The sequence below is a fragment of the Amblyraja radiata genome, chromosome 15, assembly GCF_010909765.2.
Source record: "Amblyraja radiata isolate CabotCenter1 chromosome 15, sAmbRad1.1.pri, whole genome shotgun sequence".
Taxonomy (NCBI): Eukaryota; Metazoa; Chordata; class Chondrichthyes; order Rajiformes; family Rajidae; genus Amblyraja; species Amblyraja radiata.
The window spans coordinates 35,219,903-35,243,977 of NC_045970.1; the positions used below are offsets into that span (position 1 = coordinate 35,219,903).

The 24,075-nt window shown below is 42.6% G+C and overlaps 1 protein-coding gene across 1 annotated transcript in view; it reads right to left on the reverse strand.

Moving 5' to 3' along the window:
• The window catches only part of cfap58 (cilia and flagella associated protein 58), a 187,453-nt gene that overhangs the window by 84,933 nt on the left and 78,445 nt on the right, over positions 1-24,075 (reverse strand). Inside the window, exon 17 of the mRNA XM_033034013.1 lies at positions 1,430-1,563. Coding sequence (XP_032889904.1) covers positions 1,430-1,563 — 134 coding nt within the window. The remainder of the gene's footprint in view (positions 1-1,429; positions 1,564-24,075) is intronic.

Below are 24,075 nucleotides of genomic sequence, written 5' to 3' on the forward strand. Positions count from 1 at the left end.
GTCATCACAAGGTTGTAGGAGGTCGTAGGTAGGTCGTAGGTAGGCCGTGATGCTAATCGTAGGTACTCGTGGCATCAAGTAGGTCGGGGCGTTTTTCTAGCATGATGAAAAATGTCCACAAGTAAAAAAGGTCGTGAATTAGGTCGTGAAAGTGGGACAGGCCCTTTACTAAGTTCAGTCCAGGGCTCCCTGGTTTCCAGGTTTGATAGGAATAAAAGGATGGGGGCTCAACCCTAGGATGCCATTGTTGATTGGGGGGGGGGGGGGGAGGAACAATCGATACTAACAGCACACAAGGTTCCTCAGATGCTCAGCTTTGTTTTCACAGATCCAGTCTGATTCTATCCCATTTGTAATGATGGTAATGCCAGCTGCCATTTGGACTTGAACTTTTGTATCTTGTATCTCATTCCAAAGATCTGGATTATTCGTCCAATAATTTATCCATTTTGCTATATTCGCAAAGACGGCACACTCACCAGAAAAAAATTATCTTCGGTGAAGAACCTTCACAATGCCTGGACAGACACAAGGCCATGGCATTCCCAATAGGAAAACATGTTTTTTTTTTAGTATAGTTTAGAGATATGGCATGGAAACAGGCCATTTGAGACCGGCCATCAATCAACCATTCACACTTGTTCTATATTATCCCACTCCCTTCACATTAGGGGCAATTTTCAGAGGCCAATTAACTTATAAACCCACACGCTCTTTGGGATGTGGGAGGAAACCTACAAGGTCACTGGGAGAATGTGCAAACTCCACACAGACAACACCGGAGGTCAGGATCAAACCCGGGTCTCTGGCGCTATGAGACAGCAGATCCACCAACTGTGCCACTGTGCTGCCCTTCAAAGACTAAATGACTTGTTAAATAAGGGAATATGATTTGTTTGAGGGAAAAATCTGCATGTAGAAGTAAAATAACACCATGCATCGTCACAAAAGATGCTGTCATCAATATCTCCAAGGAGACAGAGCAGAAGAATTCAAGCACATGGACCATGAACTTAAATCTAAGAGATTTCATTATTCTTTTGCTAATACTGTTAATACTAACAGCCTTTGTCGCTGCTCATATAACAACTGAGTACACAAATTCCCTCTCTTCCCCACCTACAGAGGGAGTAAAGTAATGAGACTTTTTGCTATCTCTTCTCATTCACTGAAGGTAAAGCATTAGAAATAATGAGATGCAGGTCAATACAAATATAGCCGCGTATTAGATGTCCAGAAATTAGAATCAAGCTCAGCAATATGTGTACAGGGCACATTATGATAGGTGGGTGAAGAATAAAACAAAATTATATTTTATATACAGATAAATTGTAACTGCTTAACCTTGGAAGAAAGGATAAAAGTGGTATAGTCATTCATTTTTTGAAAATACAATAAGCTCATAACTGCACTGATTAATATTTCATACTTAGCCATCTGTTCCTTGCGCTTCTGATTGTGATACTTCTTTTTCACGTTCTGCAGTTCTTGGGCTAGGCGGTCATTCTCATGCTTATACTCCTGACTATGTGATTCAGCCATGTTCAGCTCTGAAGTCAAGGCCTTCCAAAAAGAAAAAAAATCATGATGTTAATGAACGTTCATTTCCTTTTTCCAAACCACTTATCTGGTTGATAAGCTATTGCAATGTATTTACAAACTGCTAAACAATATCAGTTAGCAAAAAACGTATATCGTTAAGATTGAGTTACTGAAACTTCATGGTATAGAGAGGCTTAGAGTCATGGAATCATACAGTACGGAAACAGGCCCTTCTGCCCAACTTACCCACGCCCTGCCCACGTTTGGCCCATAAGCTTTTAAACCTTTTCTATCCATGTACCTGTCCAAATGTCTTTTAATAGCAATCTTTTTCAAAACTCATCAAAGGTTGGAGATGAACAAAAGTCATAAATCGCAAACATTTATCACTTTCAATATCACTTTGAATTGGAAGGTTTTTAAGTTGACTATAAAACTTCATTGTACAGGGGAAGGCGAATATTTTCCCTTCACCGAAACTATGCGGTTTACTCTCTCCTTAAAAAACTTCTGTAGCTAAGTAAATAGCAACCTGCAGAATGGTTTGATGTTGACAGCTCAATCTGTAAAATGCAGCCTATCTTCAAACAAATAAAAGGAAAATGGTAGTTTATGAATATGGCCACATTTTTATCTGTCACTAGCTACAGTACCCAGGGGAATCTTGTGCATGCAGCTTCCCCAACTCAAAGTGTGTATATTTTGGGGGGAAAAGTGCAAATACCTTTCAATGTTTCCTGATATTGTTGAGGTCTTCATGAGCCAACACTCTCATATAAATGTAGCAGGAGTTTTTATGGCTTTAGACTTTGGAGATACAGTGCAGAAATAGACCCTTCGACCCACCGAGTCCACACCGACCAGTGATCACCCTGTACACTAACGCTATCCTACACGGACCAGGCGGACAAAGTTATCTTGAACTCAACGGCTGTGAAGGCGGATGAAGGCTGCAACAGATCTATCAGCTCCAATCGTCTTGGTTCCCTTGCCTTTGGAATTAGTTGATTGATTTGTGAAGGACCGTGTGCTTCATGGAGTGCAACATCAAGTACACGGTAAACAAACACACGCACAGGCGTCTTCATTCTGTCAACTGCAAAGCCAGGATTGGACACATAAGCCACCGGAGAGTCGATAAAAACAACAGAACGTAGACCATCATCTTCGACCTCGAGGGATAGCCACGACGACCTACATGCGAGGGACAGTTTTTACCAAAGCCAATTAGCCTACAATCCTGTATGTCTTTGAAGTGTAGGAGGAAACCCGAGCACCCATGGAAAACCCACGCGGCCACAGGGAGAATGTACAAACCGCGGCTGTAGTCAGGATCGGACTTGGGTCTCTGCCGCTGTAAGGCAACAACTCCGCTGTGCCGCTCCCTACGGCATAATTTAAAAGGATGCCTCTCAGCAGCATTCCGTGAATACTGAATACAATACAATACAATACAATTCAATTTATTGTCATTTGGACCCCTTGAGGTCCAAACGAAATGCCGTTTCTGCAGCCATACATTACAAACAAATAGACCCAAGACACAACATAATTTACATAAACATCCATCACATTGCTGTGATGGAAGGCCAAAAAAACTTCTCTCTCCACTGCACTCTCCCCCCGATGTCAGAGTCAAAGTCAAAGTCAAAGCCCCCGGCGGGCGATGGCGATTGTCCCGTGGCCATTAAAGCCACGCCGGATAATGCAGGGTCACACACCGGGTCTTGGTGTTAGAGCCCCCGGCGTGCGCTCGCAGAGACCCGCCGCCATTCCAAGCCGCGCGGGGCGGTGCTGTAAGGCCCCGCTCCAGGAGCTCTTCAACCCCGCAACTCGGGCGGGAGAAGTCGCCGTTGCGGAAGCCCCGAAAAGCGGTATCACTCCAGGGACCCGCGGGCTCCCGGTGTTACCGTCCGCCAAACCCGCAGTTGCAGCCACCGAATCTCCGGGGGTCGGGTCGCAGCAGCGTCCACCACAGCTCCACCCGCTCTGGACTCGGCCAGCTCCGCGACGGTGAGGTGAGTAGTCGGCACCACAGCCCCCGGTCTTCCTGTTGGAGGCCGCTCCTCGTTGCAGCCCCAACGACAACGGAGACACGACAAAGAAAAGGTCGGGTCTCCCGTGCAGGGAGAGATTTAAAAGTTACCCCCCACACCACCCCCACCCCCCCACACACATACCCCAACAAAAATAACAAAAACTACATAAAAACATAGACATAAAATAATAAAAACGCAGACGGACTGCAGAGGCCGCTGCTGACGAGAGTCGATCGAGTACCCCAAATACAAGTGCCCAGACTCAGGATTTTCAGATTCTTGGAGAAGGCACTTTTTTTTGTTCTCACCAATTGGAAGAACAGCAATTTTTGGCTAATAAATAACATGAGGGGGAATAGATTATCAAATCCCATCCTGAGCCACAGGCGGAATAAACTCATTCTGCATCGCCGACAGTAAAGAAAATTGGCACTTCATGCATAAAACTTGGTGAGAATGTAGATCTATCCAAAATTAATGTACTAATGACGTACAGATGTTTCAGGGTCGGAGAAGTTAATTGTCAAGGATTTTGCAGAAAAACTGCTGCAAACAGGCAACAGTTGGTTATTACATTATTTCAAACCCATACAATATCTGCCTGGTGAAAGTGAATGAGATATTCAGGTGAGTTAAATCAAAGTGAAAATGTAAATTGTATGCGCAGAAATACCTCTTTCTATAACTGTTGGATTCCAATAATATCACCAACTGGTACAGTGTTACACAAGTAAACCAAACATTACTTTTCTGATGAAGACTGCTTTTCAAAAACAAATACTGCATATCATTTATTACTGCATTAATAATAGAAGTGCGTGTTAGACAAGGTCTCAGAACCTCTTCCATGAATTTTATTTCCTTAAAACTCAAGATGGACAGAAAATAAATCGACTGAATAGCATTAAATAAGAACCTCTGGCTGAATGCGGGAATTTAACAAAGAAAGGTTCACATATGCTCCAAGGGTTTGGTTTTACTGTTATTAAATGGTAAACAATGCATTCATTTCATTTCATGAGTGGAAACTGTATGTCTGTCTCAACCAAAATGCTACAAATTAAGATACTTATAGAATTATGTGGCAATCATTACCCATGTTTCCTGCTTGTGGTGCAGTGGCAACATGATGATACAGGTAACACATAAACTGGACAGCTTTAAATATGGTATTTTGATCCAGATTAGAAATACAGAATGGAAACAGGTTCTTCTGCCCACCATGTGTAGTAAAGAACTGCAGAAGGTAGACACAAAATGCTGGAGTAACTCAGCGGGTGAGACAGCATCTCTGGAGAGAAGGAATGGGCGACATTTCGGGTCGAGACCCTTCTTCAGACTGCAGATGCTGGTTTAAATCGAAGGGAGACACAAAATGCTGGAGTAACTCAGCAGGGACAGGCAGCATCCCATTCCTTCTCTCCAGAGATGCTGCTTGTCCCGTTGAGTTACTCCAGCATTTTGTGTCTACCTTCTGCCCACCAGATCCACACTAACCATCGATCACCTATTCACACTAGCTCTAGGTTTCCCCACTTTCTCCTCCACTGCCAACACACTGGGAGCAATTTTACAGAGGTCAATTCACCTATAAAACTGCACGGCTTTGGGATTTGGGAGGAAACTGGAGCACCTGAAGTAAATCCCTGCTGTCACCGGGAGAACATGCAAACTCCACACGGGCAGCACCCAAGCTGCGCCATTGCACCGCCCTTAACTTATAAAGAATACAGTGAGGATGGAATGTGCATGCTCCATTCCATAAAAAGCAATTTTTAGTCTGCAGGTAGATTTAACAACATTACTCACCAGCGCTGCTGCTTTTAACTTGAATCTGCAATGAAGTAACCTTCTAAAATATTTTTACATTTTCCCTGTCATTTATTTTTAATTATGTTTGTTTTAACTGCAAATGTCACCAGCCGCACCAAAGAAAACGGTCGGGAGATATTATCAATTGTGACTGTATAAAGACCTAAAGTGTGGTGCTGTTTAGAAAAGGACATTGCAAGGATAATTGCACTATCAAATGCTCTTCAAATATTACTCTGAGCAAGATTAGCCCATTGACGTACAGATCAAGTAAATGGTGCAAGAGGCTTGGGGAGCTGAAACGATATGGAGGTCCTGTTAAAGTAGCCTTGGCCAATAATTTCAGCTACAGTGAGCTGGAAATGGAGGCAAGGAGTGTTAAAGAAGATCGATGCTGTATCAATCAATTATGTTGCTTTGTCCTGATCTGTATCAAGATTCTTGAGCGCTGTTAGAGGCTAATTCATCCAGGCAAGTTTAAAGTATTCAGGTTTGGTACTTTGTATATGATACAACGACATTTGGAGAGTCAGATGTTGAGTCACTGACTACAGGCCACTCAAAGGTTGTACTGAAGAAAGGTCTCAGCCGAAAAGACGCCTATGCATGTCCGCTTGAGATGCTGACTGACTCGTTGAGTTACTACAGCATTTTATGTTCTACACAAGATTTCAGCATCTGCAGTTCCCGTGGCCACGCAGAAGCCACACGCTTGATAGATTGATTGAGCATGGCCCACCAAGTCCACACTATGATAAGTTTTAATCCATAATTTGAGAGGGAGAAGGGAAAATTGGAAGAGTCAGTATCACAGTTGAGCAAAGGGGACTATGGAGGCATGAGGGAAGAGCTGGCCAAAGTTGACTGGAAAGAGACCCTTGCAGGGATGACAGTGGAACAACAATGGCAGGTATTTCTGAGAATAATACAGAAGGTGCAGGATCAGTTCATTCCAAAGAGGAAGAAAGATTCTAAAGAGGCGACCCTGACTGACTAGAGAAGTCAAGGACAGTATAAAAATAAAAGAGAAGACATATAACATAGCAAAAATGAGCGGAAAGCCAGAGGATTGGGTAACTTTTAAAGAGCAACAGAAGATAACTAAAAAGGCAATACGGGGATAAAAGATGAGATACGAAGTTACGCTAGCCAAGAATATTAAGGAGGATAGTAAAAGCTTCTTTAGGTTTGTGAACAGGAAAAAATTAGTTAAGAAAAATGTGGGTACCTTGAAGACAGAAACAGCTGAATTTATTATGGGGAACAAGGAAATGGCTGATGAGTTGAACAGGTATTTTGGATCTGCCTTCACTGAGGAAGACACAATCTCCCAGATGTACTGGTGGCCAGATGACCTAGGGTGACGGAGGAACTGAAGAAAATTCACATTAGGCAGGAAATGGTGTTGGGTAGACTGATGGGACTGAAGGTTGATTAATCCCCAGGACCTGATGGTCTGCATCTCAGGGTACTTAAGGAGGTGGCTCTAGAAATCGTGGATGCATTGGTGATCATTTTTCAATGTTCTATAGATTCAGGATCAGTTCCTGTGGTTTGGAGGGGAGCTAATGTTATCCCACTTTAAGAAAGGAGGGAGAGAGAAAACAGGGATTTATAGACCAGTTAACCTGACATCAGAGGGGTAGATAGAAACATAGAAAATAGGTGCCCCTTATCCTTAAACTGTGACCCCTTGTTCTGGACTTCCCCAACATCGGGAACAATCTTCCTGCATCTAGCCTGTCCAACCCCTTAAGAATTTTGTAAGTTTCTATAAGATCCCCCCTCAATCTTCTAAATTCTAGCGAGTACAAACCGAGTCTATCCAGACTTTCTACATATGAAAGTCCTGACATCCCAGGAATCAGTCTGGTGAACCTTCTCTGTACTCCCTCTATGGCAAGAATGTCTTTCCTCAGATTAGGAGACCAAAACTGTACGCAATACTCCAGATGTGGTCTAACCAAGACCATGTACAACTGCAGTAGAACCTCCCTGCTCCTATACTCAAATCCTTTTGCTATGAATGCTAACATACCATTCGCTTTCTTCACTGCCTGCTGCACCTGCATGCCTACTTTTAATGACTGGTGTACCATGACACCCAGGTCTCATTGCATCTCCCCTTTTCCGAATCGGTCCACCATTCAGATAATGATAAGATGCTGGAGTCAATTATAAAAGATGAAATAACGGCACATTTGGATAGCAGTAACAGGATCGGTCAGAGTCAGCATGGATTTCCGAAGGAGAAATCATGATTGACTAATCTTCTGGAATTTTTTGAGGATGTAACTAGGAAAATGGACAAGGGAGAGCCAGTGGATGTACTGTACCTGGACTTTCAGAAAGCCTTTGATAAGGTCCCACATAGGAGATTACAATTAGAACACATGGTATTGGGGGTGGGGTACTGACATGGATCGAAAATTGGTTGACAAACAGGAAACAAAGAGTAGGGATTAATGGGTCCCTTTCAGAATGGCAGGTAGTGACTAGTGGGGTACCACAAGGTTCGATGCTGGAACTACAGCTATTTACAATATACATTAATGGTTTAGATGAAGGGATTAAAAGTAACATTAGCAAATTTGCAGATGACACAAAGTTGGGTGGCAGTATGAACTGTGAGGAGGATGCTATGAGGATGCAGGGTGACTTGCACAGGTTGGGTGAGTGGGCAGATGCATTGCAGATGCAGTTTAATGTGGATAAATGTGAGGTTATCCACTTTGGTAGCAAGAACAGGAAGTCAGTTATTATCTGAATGGTGTCAAGTTAGGAAAAGGGGAAGTACAACAAAATCTTGGTGTCCTTATACATCAATCACTGAAAGTAAGCATGCAGGTACAGCAGGCAGTGAAGAAAGCAAATGGCATGTTGGCCTTCATAACAAGAGGAGTTGAGCATAGGAGCAAAGAGGTCATTCTGCAGTTGTACAGGGCCCTGGTGAAACCACACCTGGAGTATTGTGTGCAGTTTTGGTCTCCAAATTTGAGGAAGGACATTCTTGCTATTGAGGGAGTGCAGCGTAGGTTCACGTGATTAATTCCCAGGATAGCTAGACCGTCATAAGTTGAAAGAATGGAGCGACTGGGCTTGTATACACTGGAATTTAGAAGGATGAGAGGGTATCTTACTGAAACATATAAGATTATTAAGTGATTGGACACGCTAGAGGCAGGAATCATGTTCCCGATATTGGGGGAGTGCAGAACCAGTGGCCACAGTTTAAGAATAATGGGTAGGCCATTTAGAACGGAGATGAGGAAAAACGTTTTCACCCAGAGAGTTGTGAATCTGTGGAATTCTCTGCCTCAGACTCTCTTGATGCTTTCAAGAGAGAGTTAGATAAAGCTCTAAAAGATAGTGGAATCAAGGGATATGGGGAGAAGGCAGGAACGGGGTACTGATTGTGGATGATTAGCCATGATCACAGTGAATGGCGGTGCTGGCTCGATACCTGCACCTATTGTCTATTGACCATCAATCACACGCTCACCTTAATTTTATATTATCCCACTTTTACATCCATTCCCTAACCACTAGGGCCAATTTACAGAGAGCAATAAATTTACACTCATGTCTATCATTTGGATATGGGAGGAAACTGGAGCACCCGGAGGAACCCATGTGGTCATGGGGAGAACATGCAAACTCCATACAGACAGCATTGGAGGTCAGAATTTTACCTGGGTCTCAGCCACTGTAAGGCAGCGACTCTATCAGCTGCACCACAATGCTCTTGCATCCATGTTAAGAGTAAATGGTTATGCCCCATTATGCAGGAGATGGTTGCTGCCTGAAACGTGTGAGCCATGTGTAAATGTGTCTTGCTCCTTATACGCCATGCTCGATTATTGTGCAAAGCTGGTAGAGACATACCCCAAAAGACTTGCAGCTGTAATTGCAGCGAAAGGTGGTTCTACAAAGTATTGACTCAGGGGGGCTGAATACTTTTGCACGCCACAATTTTCAGTTTTTTATTTGTAAAAAAATGTGAAAACCATGTATCATTTTCTTTCCACTTCACAATTATGCACCACTTTATGTTGGTCTATCACATAAAATCCCAATAAAATACATTTACGTTTGTGGTTGTAACGTGACAAAATGGGGAAAAGTTCAAGGGTTATGAAAACTTTTGCAAGCCACTGTATCTTTCCCTTTCAACCCTATTCTCCTGCCTTCTCCCCATAACACCAGACACCTGTACTACTCAAGAATCCGTCAATATCCACCTTAAAAATATCCATTAACGGCCTCCACAACCTTTTGTGGCAATGAATTCCACAGATTCACCACACTCCGACTAATGAAATTACTATTCATCTCCTTTCTAAAGGTACGTCCTTTTATTCTTAGGCTATGACCTCTGGTCCTAGACTCTCATACTTGTGGAAACATAGTCTCCACATTCACGCTATCCAGGCTGTTCGCTATTCAATAAGAGGAGCAACTCGGCCACAGTTCTGAAACAGAAAAGAAAGCAACAATATGCAAGTTCTGTCTGACCGTTGCACTAACATGTTAACCTAGTTTTTGCCCTTCAAGATGGCCAACAAGCAAGCCCCTGTGCATTTCCTGCATTCTTTTTTCATTTTAACATCTCTGGTATTTTCAAGGTTCATCCTCATAATGAAACATTCAAATGTTGATTATTCAGGTATTTTTCACACCAATACCCATCCAATATGCTTCTAACTACCAGTGTGCCTGATCTAGGATCAAGGGTCAAAGGTGGAGCTGATAACAAACAAATGAAGGAAACTCGGAGTTGAAAAAACTTTGCAAATTAAACAGACTTCAAAATTTCTGCACCAAAGTTAAGAATTGCAATCTATTAAAAAATATTCCATGAATATCAAGAATACTCTAAGGTTCTTAAATTCTACCTTATAATATTAAAAACTCAATTTTGTTTTGGTAGGTTACGAGATAGAAGAGAAATGCACTCGTGCATCAGCAGAATGATCCTCTTTTTCAATAACAATTCCACTTGTATATTTTATATGTCAATGATTTCAGATAGATATCACATATTAATCCTCTGTCATTGCTGCTTGAAAGGGAATGAGCTTCTCTTGTGGACCTTTGCTGCTTATCTGTCATGATCACAGTGTTTCATCATGTTTGGAATGATGTCCTGTATAGATTGAAGGTCAAGCTGAGCGACTTTGTAATTCTTGTATTACCATCCTCCAAAGAAAAATTTAAAGAATAATTTGGTTCCGTTCCAGTTCTCATAGAAAAATTAATGGATAAAATAATTTAATTAACTTTGGAAGCCTACCTCTTGACCTCCAATTAATGCTTATACAATTCACAGTCAAAACAAATGTTTTAGAGTTGCCGGGGGAGGGACAAGATGGAATGAAAGGTCAACAACTAGTAAGCAAGGATTTTTATTACATTACCAATTAATCAACGGATCAGTGGATTAGAAAGAATAATGCTGTAAAGATAGGAAGAAACATTGGGTATTCAGTGACAGAGGTTACCACTTCATTCGTCATTAGACAAACTCGTCCCTCACTGTAATTTATTTCTACTGATCGAAGAATGAAGTTTATACTTATGCGTTATTCTATTTTTGCAGCTCTGCACTAGTGCCTGGATGTATAGACCCAAGTACTAAACTCATAACCAGCACTACTCCATAACCTACAGAAGGATCCTGAACCAAAATGTCATCTATTTGTTTCCCTCCATGTTTGCTGCCTGGCCCACCGAGTTCCTCCAGCAGTTTTTTGTTTCCCAACATATGCAGTCTCTTGTGCAATTTCTTGCAGTTTTTGACAAGAGCTGTTCCCAAATCAAGCTGTGATGCAACCCAAAAGTATGGTTTCTATTGAACATCTGTAGAAATGTATAAGAGTCACTGGAGACATGCTGATTTCCCTCAGTCTCCTCAGGAAGTAGAGGCAGTGGTGTCCCTTCTGAACTGTTGCATCAATGTGGTTGGTCCTCCACAGATCATTTGTAATATTAACACCACGGAACTTGAGGCTCTTAACAATTTCCACTTCGGCATCTTTGATGCTGCCTGGTGTATGCACTCCACCACACTTTCTGAAGTTAATAACTAGCTCCTTTGTGTTGCAGACATTGAGGGAGAGATATTTGTCTTGAAACCATGCTACTGATAGCAAAGTCGCCCCTGTTACTTAACAGCCCAAAAGAAGGGATTTAAGCAGAGAAATGGAGTCTGAAGAATGATCCTGATTGGAAACATCGTCTGCCTATACTCTCGTGGGCAACTTGGGCCGAAGGGCCGGTTTCCACGCTGTATGACTCTGTGACTTGCATTTGCGCCGGCTCAAAGTTGAACTCATTCAATCATGATGACACATCCACTGAAGCATACAAGAGACCAGACTTTACGTTCAATATACAAATGCAAAAAATCTTTAAATGCCCCTGTCCCACTTAGGAAACCTGAACGGAAACCTCTGGAGACTTTGCGCCCCACCCAAGGTTTCCATGCGGTTCCCGGAGGTTTTTGTCAGTCTCCCTACCTGCTTCCACTACCTACAACCTCCGGCAACCACCTGCAACCTCCAGGAACCGCACGGAAACCTTGGGTGGGGCGCAAAGTCTCCAGAGGTTTCCGTTCAGGTTTCCTAAGTGGGACAGGGGCAAAACTTGCTCCTGCGGCACACATTGCCCTCCCAAAGTAAACAGAAAGCCTACAGTATGCAGTTAAAAATCAAATGTCCGTCCTTAGTTCTGATGTTCCTGCACTCAAACAATTTGTTGTCCACTTCGTCCAGGCATTGAAATAAAGAATACAACTGGGTCAAGTCACCAGTTTCAGGTGGCAGTGCAAATGCATCGCAGCTTGAATTAGAATCTTCAATAAGGGAAAGGTAAGCACCTAGAGTGCTAAGGCAAACCAAATTAAAATGGTGGCCAGTTTGTAGGCAGTTGGGATAAAGATTTAGGAGCAGGTTATTTTCTCACCACATTCATCCTAAAACAATGTATTCCTCAAGGTAATGTCCAAGAGGTCGTCCATTGGCAGCAATCTGCATTGTAGTCTCAACATGGTATGTTTATTAAATATGGTGTACAATTCAATGGGGGGTTGTACACAACTCAATATCCAGCTTTTGTACAAATACTATAGAAATGACTCTTTGAACAGCAATGAAAGCTTGTGAGCTGAAAAGTGGCTCCTTGTAAAAAGCACAATGCTGTCACAACTCCACCCCATCTGTCTTCACTCCACAAGTCTCCACACTGGCTAGGTCTCTGCACAAAAAACCAACATGATCACCAGCGGAACAGGATTTTAGAAGAGACTAGACTAAGTGGGACCCGTTGGGTCCCAGCATCACACAGGAAGGCTGGTCATCCAACGCAATATTCCACCTCTCCATCAATTCTAATATTGGTGGCCAGTTGGGGGGGGGGCTTTCTGGAGCACTAGTATGGGTGTTGTGGGCTGAAGGGACTGGTTTCCAGAGGGCTAGTATACAAATTGTGCGCCAAATGGATTCTTGGGCTGGCGTCTCAGTCAATCAAGCCTGTTGTGTTGGCAACTCACTCACTCACGGCTGGTGGGCTGGTAGTTGACTCACGGCTAATCCTTGAAATTCTATTTCAAGCAGGGTATAAGGCCACCAAATTCAAGTGCAGTTTCTTACCACTTCTAGCAGGGTGCAAGGCCACCAAATACAAGTGCAGTTTCATACCATTTGAAGTAGGGTGCAAAGCCACTAAAGACAGCTAGTCGTGACCTCTCCCTCCTCCATCTTGCAGAGACTGAGCCACACCCACATTTCCGGGTTTTATAACCCCTCCCCCCCCACACCCCCCCCACCGGAAAAGGTGTAGCTTTCATGGAGTGATTGACAGGAGAGAGATTCTCAACATTTTTTTAAAAACTAATAACACTTTTATTTTTCATTCATGGGAACAATTCTCTGCATCTGCTCAGCGGAGGGGGACTGAGTAAGATGGCCAAAAATCACAGCCGTAAGTGGTAGTGTTTTATCTAAAATCAATATACAGTGCAAACAGGAAGTAAGTGCATTTACAGTAGTACCTTTTAACTTCAAGCCAAAGCACCCAAGTCGCCATTTGCAGTAAGTAGTGCATTTCAACTTCATGCCACCATTTGCAGTAAGTGGTGCCTTTCAACTTCAAGCCAATGTACCCAAGCCACCATTTGCAGTAAGTAGTGCCTTTTAACTTCAAGCCATTGCATCCAAGCCACCATCTGCAGTAAGTAGTGCCTTTCAACGTCAAGCCACACCCAAGCCATCATTTGCAGTAAGTAGTGCCTTTCAACTTCAAGCCAAAGCAACCAATCCACCATTTGCAGTAAGTAGTGCCTTTCAACTTCATGCCACCATTTGCAGTAAGTGGTGTCTTTCAACTTCAAGCCACACCCAAGCTACCATTTGCAGTAAGTAGTGCCTTTCAACTTCAAGCCAAAGCAACCAAGCCACCATTCGCAGTAATAGTGCATTTCAACTTCAAGCCAAAGCTCCCAAGACTCCATTTGCAGGAAGTATTGCCTTTCAACTTCATGCCACCATTGGCAGTAAGTGGTGTCTTTCAACTTCAAGCCACACCCAAGCCATCATTTGCAGTAAGTAGTGCATTTCAACTTCAAAGCTCCCAAGCCACCATTTGCAGTAAGTAGTGCCTTTCAACTTCAAGCCAAAGCAACCAAGCCACCATTCGCAGTAATAGTGCCTTTCAACTTCAAACCAAAGCTCCCAAGACTCCATTTGCAGGAAGTATTGCCTTTCAACTTCATGCCACCATTGGCAGTAAGTGGTGTCTTTCAACTTCAAGCCACACCCAAGCCATCATTTGCAGTAAGTAGTGCATTTCAACTTCAAAGCTCCCAAGCCACCATTTGCAGTAAGTAGTGCCTTTCAACTTCAAGCCAAAGCAACCAAGCCACCATTTGCAGTAATAGTGCCTTTCAACTTCAAACCAAAGCTCCCAAGCCACCATTTGCAGTAAGTAGTGCTTTTCAACTTCAAACCAAAGCTCCCAAGCCACAACTTGCAGTAAGTAGTGCCTTTCAACTTCATGCCACATTTGCAGTAAGTAATGCCTTTCAACTTCAAACCAAACCAACCAAGCCACTTCTTGCAGTAAGTAGTGCCTTTCAACTTCATGCCACCATTTGCAGTGCCTTTCAACTTAATTCCAAAGCACCCAAGCTACAATTTGCAGTAAGTAGTGCCTTTCAACTTAAAGCCAAAGCACCCAAGCCATCATTTGCAGTAAGTAGTGCCTTTCAACTTCAAGCCAAAGCAACCAATCCACCATTTGCAGTAAGTATTGCCTTTCAACTTCATGCCACCATTGGCAGTAAGTGGTGTCTTTCAACTTCAAGCCACACCCAAGCCATCATTTGCAGTAAGTAGTGCATTTCAACTTCAAAGCTCCCAAGCCACCATTTGCAGTAAGTAGTGCCTTTCAACTTCAAGCCAAAGCAACCAAGCCACCATTTGCAGTAATAGTGCCTTTCAACTTCAAACCAAAGCTCCCAAGCCACCATTTGCAGTAAGTAGTGCCTTTCAACTTCATGCCACCATTTGCAGTAAGTAATGTCTTTCAACTTCAAGCCAAAGCAACCAAGCCACCATTTGCAGTAAGTAGTGCCTTTCAACTTCATGCCACGATTTGCAGTGCCTTTCAACTTAATGCCAAAGCACCCAAGCTACAATTTGCAGTAAGTAGTGCCTTTCAACATAAAGCCAAAGCACCCAAGCCATAATTTGCAGTAAGTAGTGCCTTTCAACTTCAAGCCACAATTTGCAGTAAGTAGTGCCTTTCAACTTCAAGCCAATGCACCCACACCCCCATTTGCAGTAAGTAATGCATTTTAACTTCAAGCCATTGCACCCAAGCCACCATCTGCAGTAAGTAGTGCCTTTCAACTTCAAGCCACACCCAAGCCATCATTTGCAGTAAGTAGTGCCTTTCAACTTCAAGTCAAAGCTCCCAAGCCACCATTTGCAGTAATTAGTGCCTTTCAACTTCAAGCCAAAGCAACCAAGCCACCATTCGCAGTAATAGTGCCTTTCAACTTCAAGCCAAAGTTCCCAAGCCACCATTTGCAGTAAGTTGTGCCTTTCAACTTCAAGTCAAAGCTCCCAAGACACCATTTGCAGTAAGTAGTGCCTTTCAACTTCATGCCACCATTTGCAGTAAGTGGTGTCTTTCAACTTCAAGCCACACCCAAGCCACCATTTGCAGTAAGTAGTGCCTTTCAACTTCATGCCACCATTTGCAGTAAGTAATGTCTTTCAACTTCAAGCCATTGCACCCAAGCTACAATTTGCAGTAAGTAGTGCCTTTCAACTTCAAGCCAAAGCAACCAAGCCACCATTTGCAGTAATAGTGCCTTTCAACTTCAAACCAAAGCTCCCAAGCCACCATTTGCAGTAAGTAGTGCCTTTCAACTTCAAACCAAAGCTCCCAAGCCACAACTTGCAGTAAGTAGTGCCTTTCAACTTCATGCCACATTTGCAGTAAGTAATGCCTTTCAACTTCAAACCAAACCAACCAAGCCACTTCTTGCAGTAAGTAGTGCCTTTCAACTTCATGCCACGATTTGCAGTGCCTTTCAACTTAATGCCAAAGCACCCAAGCTACAATTTGCAGTAAGTAGTGCCTTTCAACTTAAAGCCAAAGCACCCAAGCCATAATTTGCAGTAAGTAGTGCCTTTCAACTTCAAGCCACAATTTGCAGTAAGTAGTGCCTTTCAACTTCAAGCCAATGCACCCACACCCCCATTTGCAGTAAGTAATGCATTTTAACTTCAAGCCAATGCACCCACACCCCCATTTGCAGTAAGTAATGCATTTTAACTTCAAGCCATTGCACCCAAGCCACCATCTGCAGTAAGTAGTGCCTTTCAACTTCAAGCCACACCCAAGCCATCATTTGCAGTAAGTAGTGCCTTTCAACTTCAAGTCAAAGCTCCCAAGCCACCATTTGCAGTAATTAGTGCCTTTCAACTTCAAGCCAAAGCAACCAAGCCACCATTCGCAGTAATAGTGCCTTTCAACTTCAAGCCAAAGTTCCCAAGCCACCATTTGCAGTAAGTTGTGCCTTTCAACTTCAAGTCAAAGCTCCCAAGACACCATTTGCAGTAAGTAGTGCCTTTCAACTTCATGCCACCATTTGCAGTAAGTGGTGTCTTTCAACTTCAAGCCACACCCAAGCCACCATTTGCAGTAAGTAGTGCCTTTCAACTTCATGCCACCATTTGCAGTAAGTAATGTCTTTCAACTTCAAGCCATTGCACCCAAGCTACAATTTGCAGTAAGTAGTGCCTTTCAACTGCAAGCCAAAGCACCCAAGCCACCATTTGCAGTAAGTAGTGCCTTTCAACTTCATGCCACCATTTGCAGTAAGTAGTGCCTTGCAACTTCAAGCCAATGCACCCCCCCCCCCCCATCATTAGCAGTAAGTAGTGCCTTTCAACTTCAAGCCAAAGCAACCAAGCCACCATTTGCAGTAAGTAGTGCCTTTTAACTTCAAGCCAAAGCAACCAAGCCACCATTTGCAGTAATAGTGCCTTTCAACTTCAAGCCAAAGCTCCCAAGCCACCATTTGCAGTAAGTAGTGCCTTTCAACTTCAAGCCAAAGCAACCAATCCACCATTTGCAGTAAGTAGTGCCTTTCAACTTCATGCCACCATTTGCAGTAAGTAGTGCCTTTCAATTTCAAGACACACCCAAGCCAACCAGGGGAGGGAGGGGGGGGGGCGCTTTCTGGAGTGCTAGTATGAACCATTTTAGAACCAATAGACATTTTTTTGCAAGCTTTAGAACCAATAGACACATTTTTTTGCAAGCTTTAGAACCAATAGACATTCTTTTGTAAGCTTTAGAACCAATAGACATTGTTTTGCAAGCTTTAGAACCAATAGACACTGTTTTGCAAGATTTAGAACCAATAGACACTTTTTGCAAGCTTTAGAAGCAATAGAGACACGTTTTGCAAGCTTTAGAACCAATAGACATTTTTTGCAAGCTTTAGAACCAATAGACATATTTTTGCCAGCTTTAGAACCAATAGAGACATTTTTTTGCAAGCTTTAGAACCAATAGAGACATTTTTTGCAAGCTTTATAACCAATAGACATTTTTTTTGCAAGCTTTAGAACCAATAGACATTTTTTGCAAGATTTAGAACCAATAGACATTTTTTTGCAAGCTTGAGAACCAATAGACATTTTTTTTGCAAGCTTGAGAACCAATAGACATTTTTCTGCAAGCTTTAGAACCAATAGACATTTTTTTGCAAGCTTTAGAACCAATAGACATTTTTTTTGCAAGCTTTAGAACCAATAGACATTTTGCAAGCTTTAGAACCAATAGAGACACTTTTTGCAAGCTTTAGAACCAATAGACATTTTTTGCAAGCTTTAGAACCAATAGACGTTTTTTTTGTAAGCTTCAGAACCAATAGAGACACTTTTTGCAAGCTTTAGAACCAATAGACATTTTTTGCAAGCATTTTAGAACCACTAAGGGCACTTACATTTGAGTAGACATGTGTTCAGTATTATTCACAGCTCAGAGAAACGTGACCCTCTGCCTTCCTCCATCTTGAAGAGACTGTGTGGCACACCATTTCCTGGTTTTATAGTCCCTCCCCCCTGCCGCCAGCGGAGGCAGCAGAGAGAATGGGGAATTTTGTAAAAACATTAATATCTCTGTCATTTTTAATCGACGGGAAAAATCCTCGGCACACATGCGGCAGAGGGGGGCTCTGAGCAAGGTGGCGGCGTTCTCTCGGAAATCGCAGCACAGATGGCCAAAACCAGTCAAGAACAGACTTTTAGTAATATAGATAGATGTGAAAGTCATAAGCAGGAGATCAGAGGAAGAAACAGAAATGAAGAAAAATCGAATACATTTCATGGACATTTCATAGAAACATAGACATAGAAACATAGAAAATAGTTGCAGGATTAGGCCATTCGGCCCTTCGAGCCTGCACCGCCATTCAATATGATCATGGCTGATCATCCAACTCCGTATCCTGTACCTGCCTTCTCTCCATACCCCATGATACCTTTAGCCACAAGGGCCACATCTAACTCCCTCTTAAATATAGCCAATGAACTGGCCTCAACTACCTTCTGTGGCAGAGAATTCCAGAGATTCACCACTCTGTGGGAAAAATGTTTTTCTCATCTCGGTCCTAAAAGTTTTCCCCCTTATCCTTAAACTGTGACCCCTTGTTCTGGACTTCCCCAACATCGGGAACAATCTTCCTGCATCTAGCCTGTCCAAACCCTTAAGAATTTTGTAAGCTACTATAAGATCCCCCCTCAATGTTCTAAATTCTAGCGAGTACAAGCCGAGTCTATCCAGTCTTTCTTCATATGAAAGTCCTGACATCCCAGGAATCAGTCTAGTGAATCTTCTCTGTACTCCCTCTATGGCAAGAATGTCTTTCCTCAAATTAGGAGACCAAAACTGTACACAATACTCCAGGTGTTGTCTCACCAAGACCCTGTACAACTACAGTAGAACCTCCCTGCTCCTATACTCAAATCCTTTTACTATGAATGCGAACATACCATTTGCTTTCTTCACTGCCTGCTGCACCTGCATGCCTACTTTCAATGACTGGTGTACCATGACACCCAGGTCTCGTTGCATCTCCCCTTTTCCTAATCGGCCACCATTCAGATAATAGTCTACTTTCCTGTTCTTGCCACCATAGTGGATAACCTCACATTTATCCACATTATACTGCATCTGCCATGCATTTGCCCACTCACCCAGCCTATCCAAGTCACCTTGCAGCCTCCTAGCATCCTCCCCACAGCTAACACTGCCCCCCAGCTTAGTGTCATCCGCAAACTTGGAGATGTTGCATTCAATTCCCTCGTCCAAATCATTAATATATATTGTATATAGCCGGGGTCCCAGCATTGAGCCTTGCGGTACCGCACTAGCCACTGCCTGCCATTCTGAAAAGGACCCGTTTACTCCTACTCTTTGCTTCCTGTTTGCCAGCCAGTTCTCTATCCACATCAATACTGAACCCCCGATACCGTGTGCTTTAAGTTTGTATACTAATCTCTTATGTGGGTCCTTGTCGAAAGCCTTCTGAAAGACCAGATATAACACAGCCACTGGTTCTCCTTTATCCACTCTACTAGTTACATCCTCCAAAAATTCTATAAGATTCGGCAGACATGATTTACCTTTCATAAATCCATGCTCTTTGTCCAATAATTTCACCACTTTCCAAATGTGCTGCTATCCCATCTTTAATAACTGACTCCAGCCATTTCCCCACTACCGATGTTAGACTAACTGGTCTGTAATTCCCCGTTTTCTCTCTCCCTCCCTTTTTAAAAAGTGGGGTTACATTAGCTACCCTCCAATCCTCAGGAAATACTCCAGAATCTAAAGAGTTTTGAAAAATTATCACTAATGCATCCACTATTTCTGGGGCTACTTGATTAAGTACTCTGGGATGCAGCCTATCTGGCCCTGGGGATTTATCGGCCTTTAATCCATTCAATTTACCTAACACCACTTCCCGGCTAACCTGGATTTCACTCAGTTCCTCCATCTCATTTGACCCCCGGTCCCCTGCTATTCCCGGCAGATTATTTATGTCTTCCTTAGTGAAGACAGAACCAAAGTAGTTATTCAATTGGTCTGCCATGTCCTTGTTCCCCATGATCAATTCACCTGTTTCTGACTGCAAGGGACCCACATTTGTTTTAACTAATCTTTTTATCTTCACATATCTATAAAAACATTTGCAGTCAGTTTTTATGTTCCCTGCCAGTTTTCTTTCATAATCTATTTTCCCTTTCCTAATTAAGCCTTTTGTCCTCCTCTGCTGGACTCTGAATTTCTCCAAGTCCTCTGGTAGGCTGATTTTTCTGGCTAATTTGTATGCTTCATCTTTTTTTTTGATACTATCCCTGATTTCCCTTGTTATGGATGCACTATCTTCCCTGATTTATTCTTTTGCCAAACTGGGATGAACAATTGTTGTAGTTCATCCATGCAGTCTTTAAATGCCTTCCATTGCATATCCACCGTCAACCCTTTAAGAATCAATTGCCAGTCTATCTTGGCCAATTCACGTCTCATACCCTCAAAGTTACCTTTCTTTAAGTTCAGAACCCTTGTTTCTGAATTAATTATGTCACTCTCCATCCTAATGAAGAACTCAACCATATTATGGTCACTCTTGCCCAAGGGGCCACACACAACAAGACTGCTAACTAACCCTTCCTCATTACTCAATACCCAGTCTAGAATAGCCTGCTCTCTCGTTGGTTCCTCTACATGTTGGTTTAGAAAACTATCCCGCATACATTCCAATAAATCCTCTTCCTCAGCACCCCTGCCAATTTGATTCACCCAATCTATATGTAGATTGAAGTCACCCATTATAACTGTTTTACCTTTGTTGCACGCATTTCTAATTTCCTGTTTGATGCCATCCCCAACTCCACTACTGCTGTTAGGTGGCCTGTACACAAGTCCCACTAACGTTTTCTGCCCCTTAGTGTTTCGCAGCTCTACCCATATCGATTCCACATCCTCCAAGCTAATGTCCTTCCTTTCTATTGCGTTAATCCCCTCTCTAACCAGAAACGCTACCCCACCTCCTTTTCCTTTCTGTCTATCCCTCCTGAATATTGAATATCCCTGGATGTCATTTCAAAAATGAATAGATGATATGATTAATGTTCTCAAAATAATAAGTAGAGATGACGCGTGCTTGGAACCTGTATTTGCTGGATTTAATCTAGGATGAGGGAGCATAGCCTAAAATCTTGGAACCTTGAAATAGTGGTAAAACCTTGGAACTCTCTCCTGTCAGATGCACTTGTTGCTAGGACAACAGCTAAATATAACTATGATATTGGTGGGATTTTTCACACAAGCACATCAAGAGAAAGAAGCAAACACGAGTATGTTGTGTCAGGTCACAAATCAACCGCAATCTTATTGAATGGTGGGTAGAATACCAAGTCATGTACATCTAGTTCTAAGTTTCCAAAACAATGTGGGGAGGATTGGGGATGGTGATGGAATGAAGCGAAATAAGGGCAGAGAGCAAAAGCTACCATTGCTTTATTAGATGTGCTAGAGTTATGCTTCCTTAAACTTTTTACTTAATTTTCAGGAGCCTCATTGGTATTTTTGGGCTCCTTCTGTGTGGAGGTTAATGAAAGGGGAAGGGATGCACCAAGAAGAAACGTCAGAACATTTTGCGATGATCAATCCAACAAAGGATCCTAGTATCAAGCACACAGTCAGCATCTTCACCACCACCCATGTGGGGAAGAGGTGATTTTTTACTGTAAAACAGATTTGTTCCCATGTGTTCAAGGAAATGTATATTTTCAGTGATGTTAGGGCTTCGAAATGAGCCCCAGGGGAATAAGGATGCTACTAGCTTGGATGTTAATATTTATTCTCGGTATATTCCTAATTATTATATAATGAGCATCAGGAGCAAATCTGGCACAGATTTATTGTAACAACTATGATATGCAAGCCACACACATTTATTTATTTATGTAGTACAAGAGAGGCTTGGATATATGTTTTGTATCCTGGTGCACTGAGTAAGCAGAGGACAGAACATAGAACAGTATATGCTGAATAATGCATGTGCCGAACAAGATGCCAAGATCAACTCTTATTTGCCTACACATAATATAAGTCCCTCTATTCCCTGCATATCTATATAACTATCCAAAAGTCTCTTCAATGCCACCATCGTATCTGGCTCAACCTTAAATGCCACTGTCGTATCTGCACTCCCGGTAACGCATTCCACACACTCGCCACCCTCCGTGTAAAAAGCTTGCCCCTCACATCTTTAAACTTTGCCCATCTCACCTTTAAGCTGTGCCCTCTAATTTGATTTTTCCATCCTGGGAAAAAGGTAATGACTGTCTACCATATCCATGTGTCTCATAATTCTAAATACTTCTATCAGGTCTCCATGCAAACTCCAGCGTTATAGAGAAAGCATTCCAGAGAAAGCATTTCAAGTCTGCCCAACCATTCCCTGTAGCTAACACCCCCTAATCCAGGCATCATTCTGATAAACCTCCTCTGCACCCATTTCCAAAGCTTCCATATCCTTCCTGTCATGGGGCAACTAGAACTGCATACAATACTCCAAATGCGGCCTAATCTATAGGTCCTGTAAAGCTGCATCATGACTTCCATTCTTATTTTCAATGCCCTGACCTATGAAAGCAAGCAGAAAGAGGCATTTGATGGAACCTTTTAAGGTTGAAGTTGATACGATAGTGGCATTGACGAGACTTTTTGATAGCCATATGGATATGCAGGGAATGGAGGATTTAGATTGTCTGTGGGCAGTTAAGAGTTGGTCTTACCATCATGCCAGAGAGTAATGGTGGATGGCTGTTTGTCAGGTTGGAGGCCAGTGACTAGTGGGGTGCCACAGGGATCTGTGTTGGGTCCACTGTTGTTTGTCATGTACATCAATGATCTGGATGATGGTGTGGTAAATTTGATTAGTATGCAGATGATACTAAGATAGGTGGTGTTGTGGATAATGAAGTAGATTTTCAAAGTCTACAGAGAGATTTAGGCCATTTGGAAGAGTGGGCTGAAAGATGGCAGATGGAGTTTAATGCTGATAAGTGTGAGGTGCTACATCTTGGCAGGACAAATCAAAATAGGACGTACATGGTAAATGGTAGCGAATTGAGGAATGCAGTTGAATAGAAGGATCTAGGAATAACTGTGCACAGTTCCCTGAAGGTGGAATCTCATGTAGATAGGGTGGTAAAGAAAGCTTTTGGTGTGCTGGCCTTTATAAATCAGAGCATTGAGTATAGAAGTTGGGATGTAATGTTAAAATTGTACAAGGCATTGGTGAGGCCAATTCTGGAGTATGGTGTACAATTTTGGTCGCCTAATTATAGGAAGGATGTCAACAAATTAGAGAGAGTACAGAGGAGATTTACTAGAATGTTGCCTGGGTTTCAGCAATTAAGTTACAGAGAAAGTTTGAACAAGTTAGGTCTTTATTCTTTGGAGCGCAGAAGGTTAAGGGGGGACTTGATAGAGGTCTTTAAAATGATGAGAGGGAGAGACAGAGTTGACGTGGATAAGCTTTTCCCACTGAGAGTAGGGAAGATTCAAACAAGAGGACATGACTTGAGAATTAAGGGACAGAAGTTTAGGGGTAACATGAGGGGGAACTTCTTTACTCAGAGAGTAGTAGCTGTGTGGAATGAGCTTCCAGTGGAGGTGGTGGAGGCAGGTTTGATTTTATCATATAAAAATAAATTGGATAGTTATATGGACGGGAAAGGAATGAAGGGTTATGGTCTGAGTGCAGGTAGATGGGACTAGGGGAGAATACGTGTTCGGCACGGACTAGAAGGGCCGAGATGGCCTGTTTCCGTGCTGTAATTGTTATATGGTTATATGGTTATATGTTGCCTCCATCAAATACCTTCTTTATCATGATGAATGCTCATACATTTAATTTTTTTTAATTGCTTATTATTATCAGTGAAATCATCTTGTCCTCACTTCCTCATCAAGGTTTGATGAAAGTGATTGTCTGCTTTAGAGCCTCTTCTTTAGTCTTCATGCAACAATATATACTCCACAGACCAATGGGGCAGAAATATCAATACGCAATCTGGCTCCACAA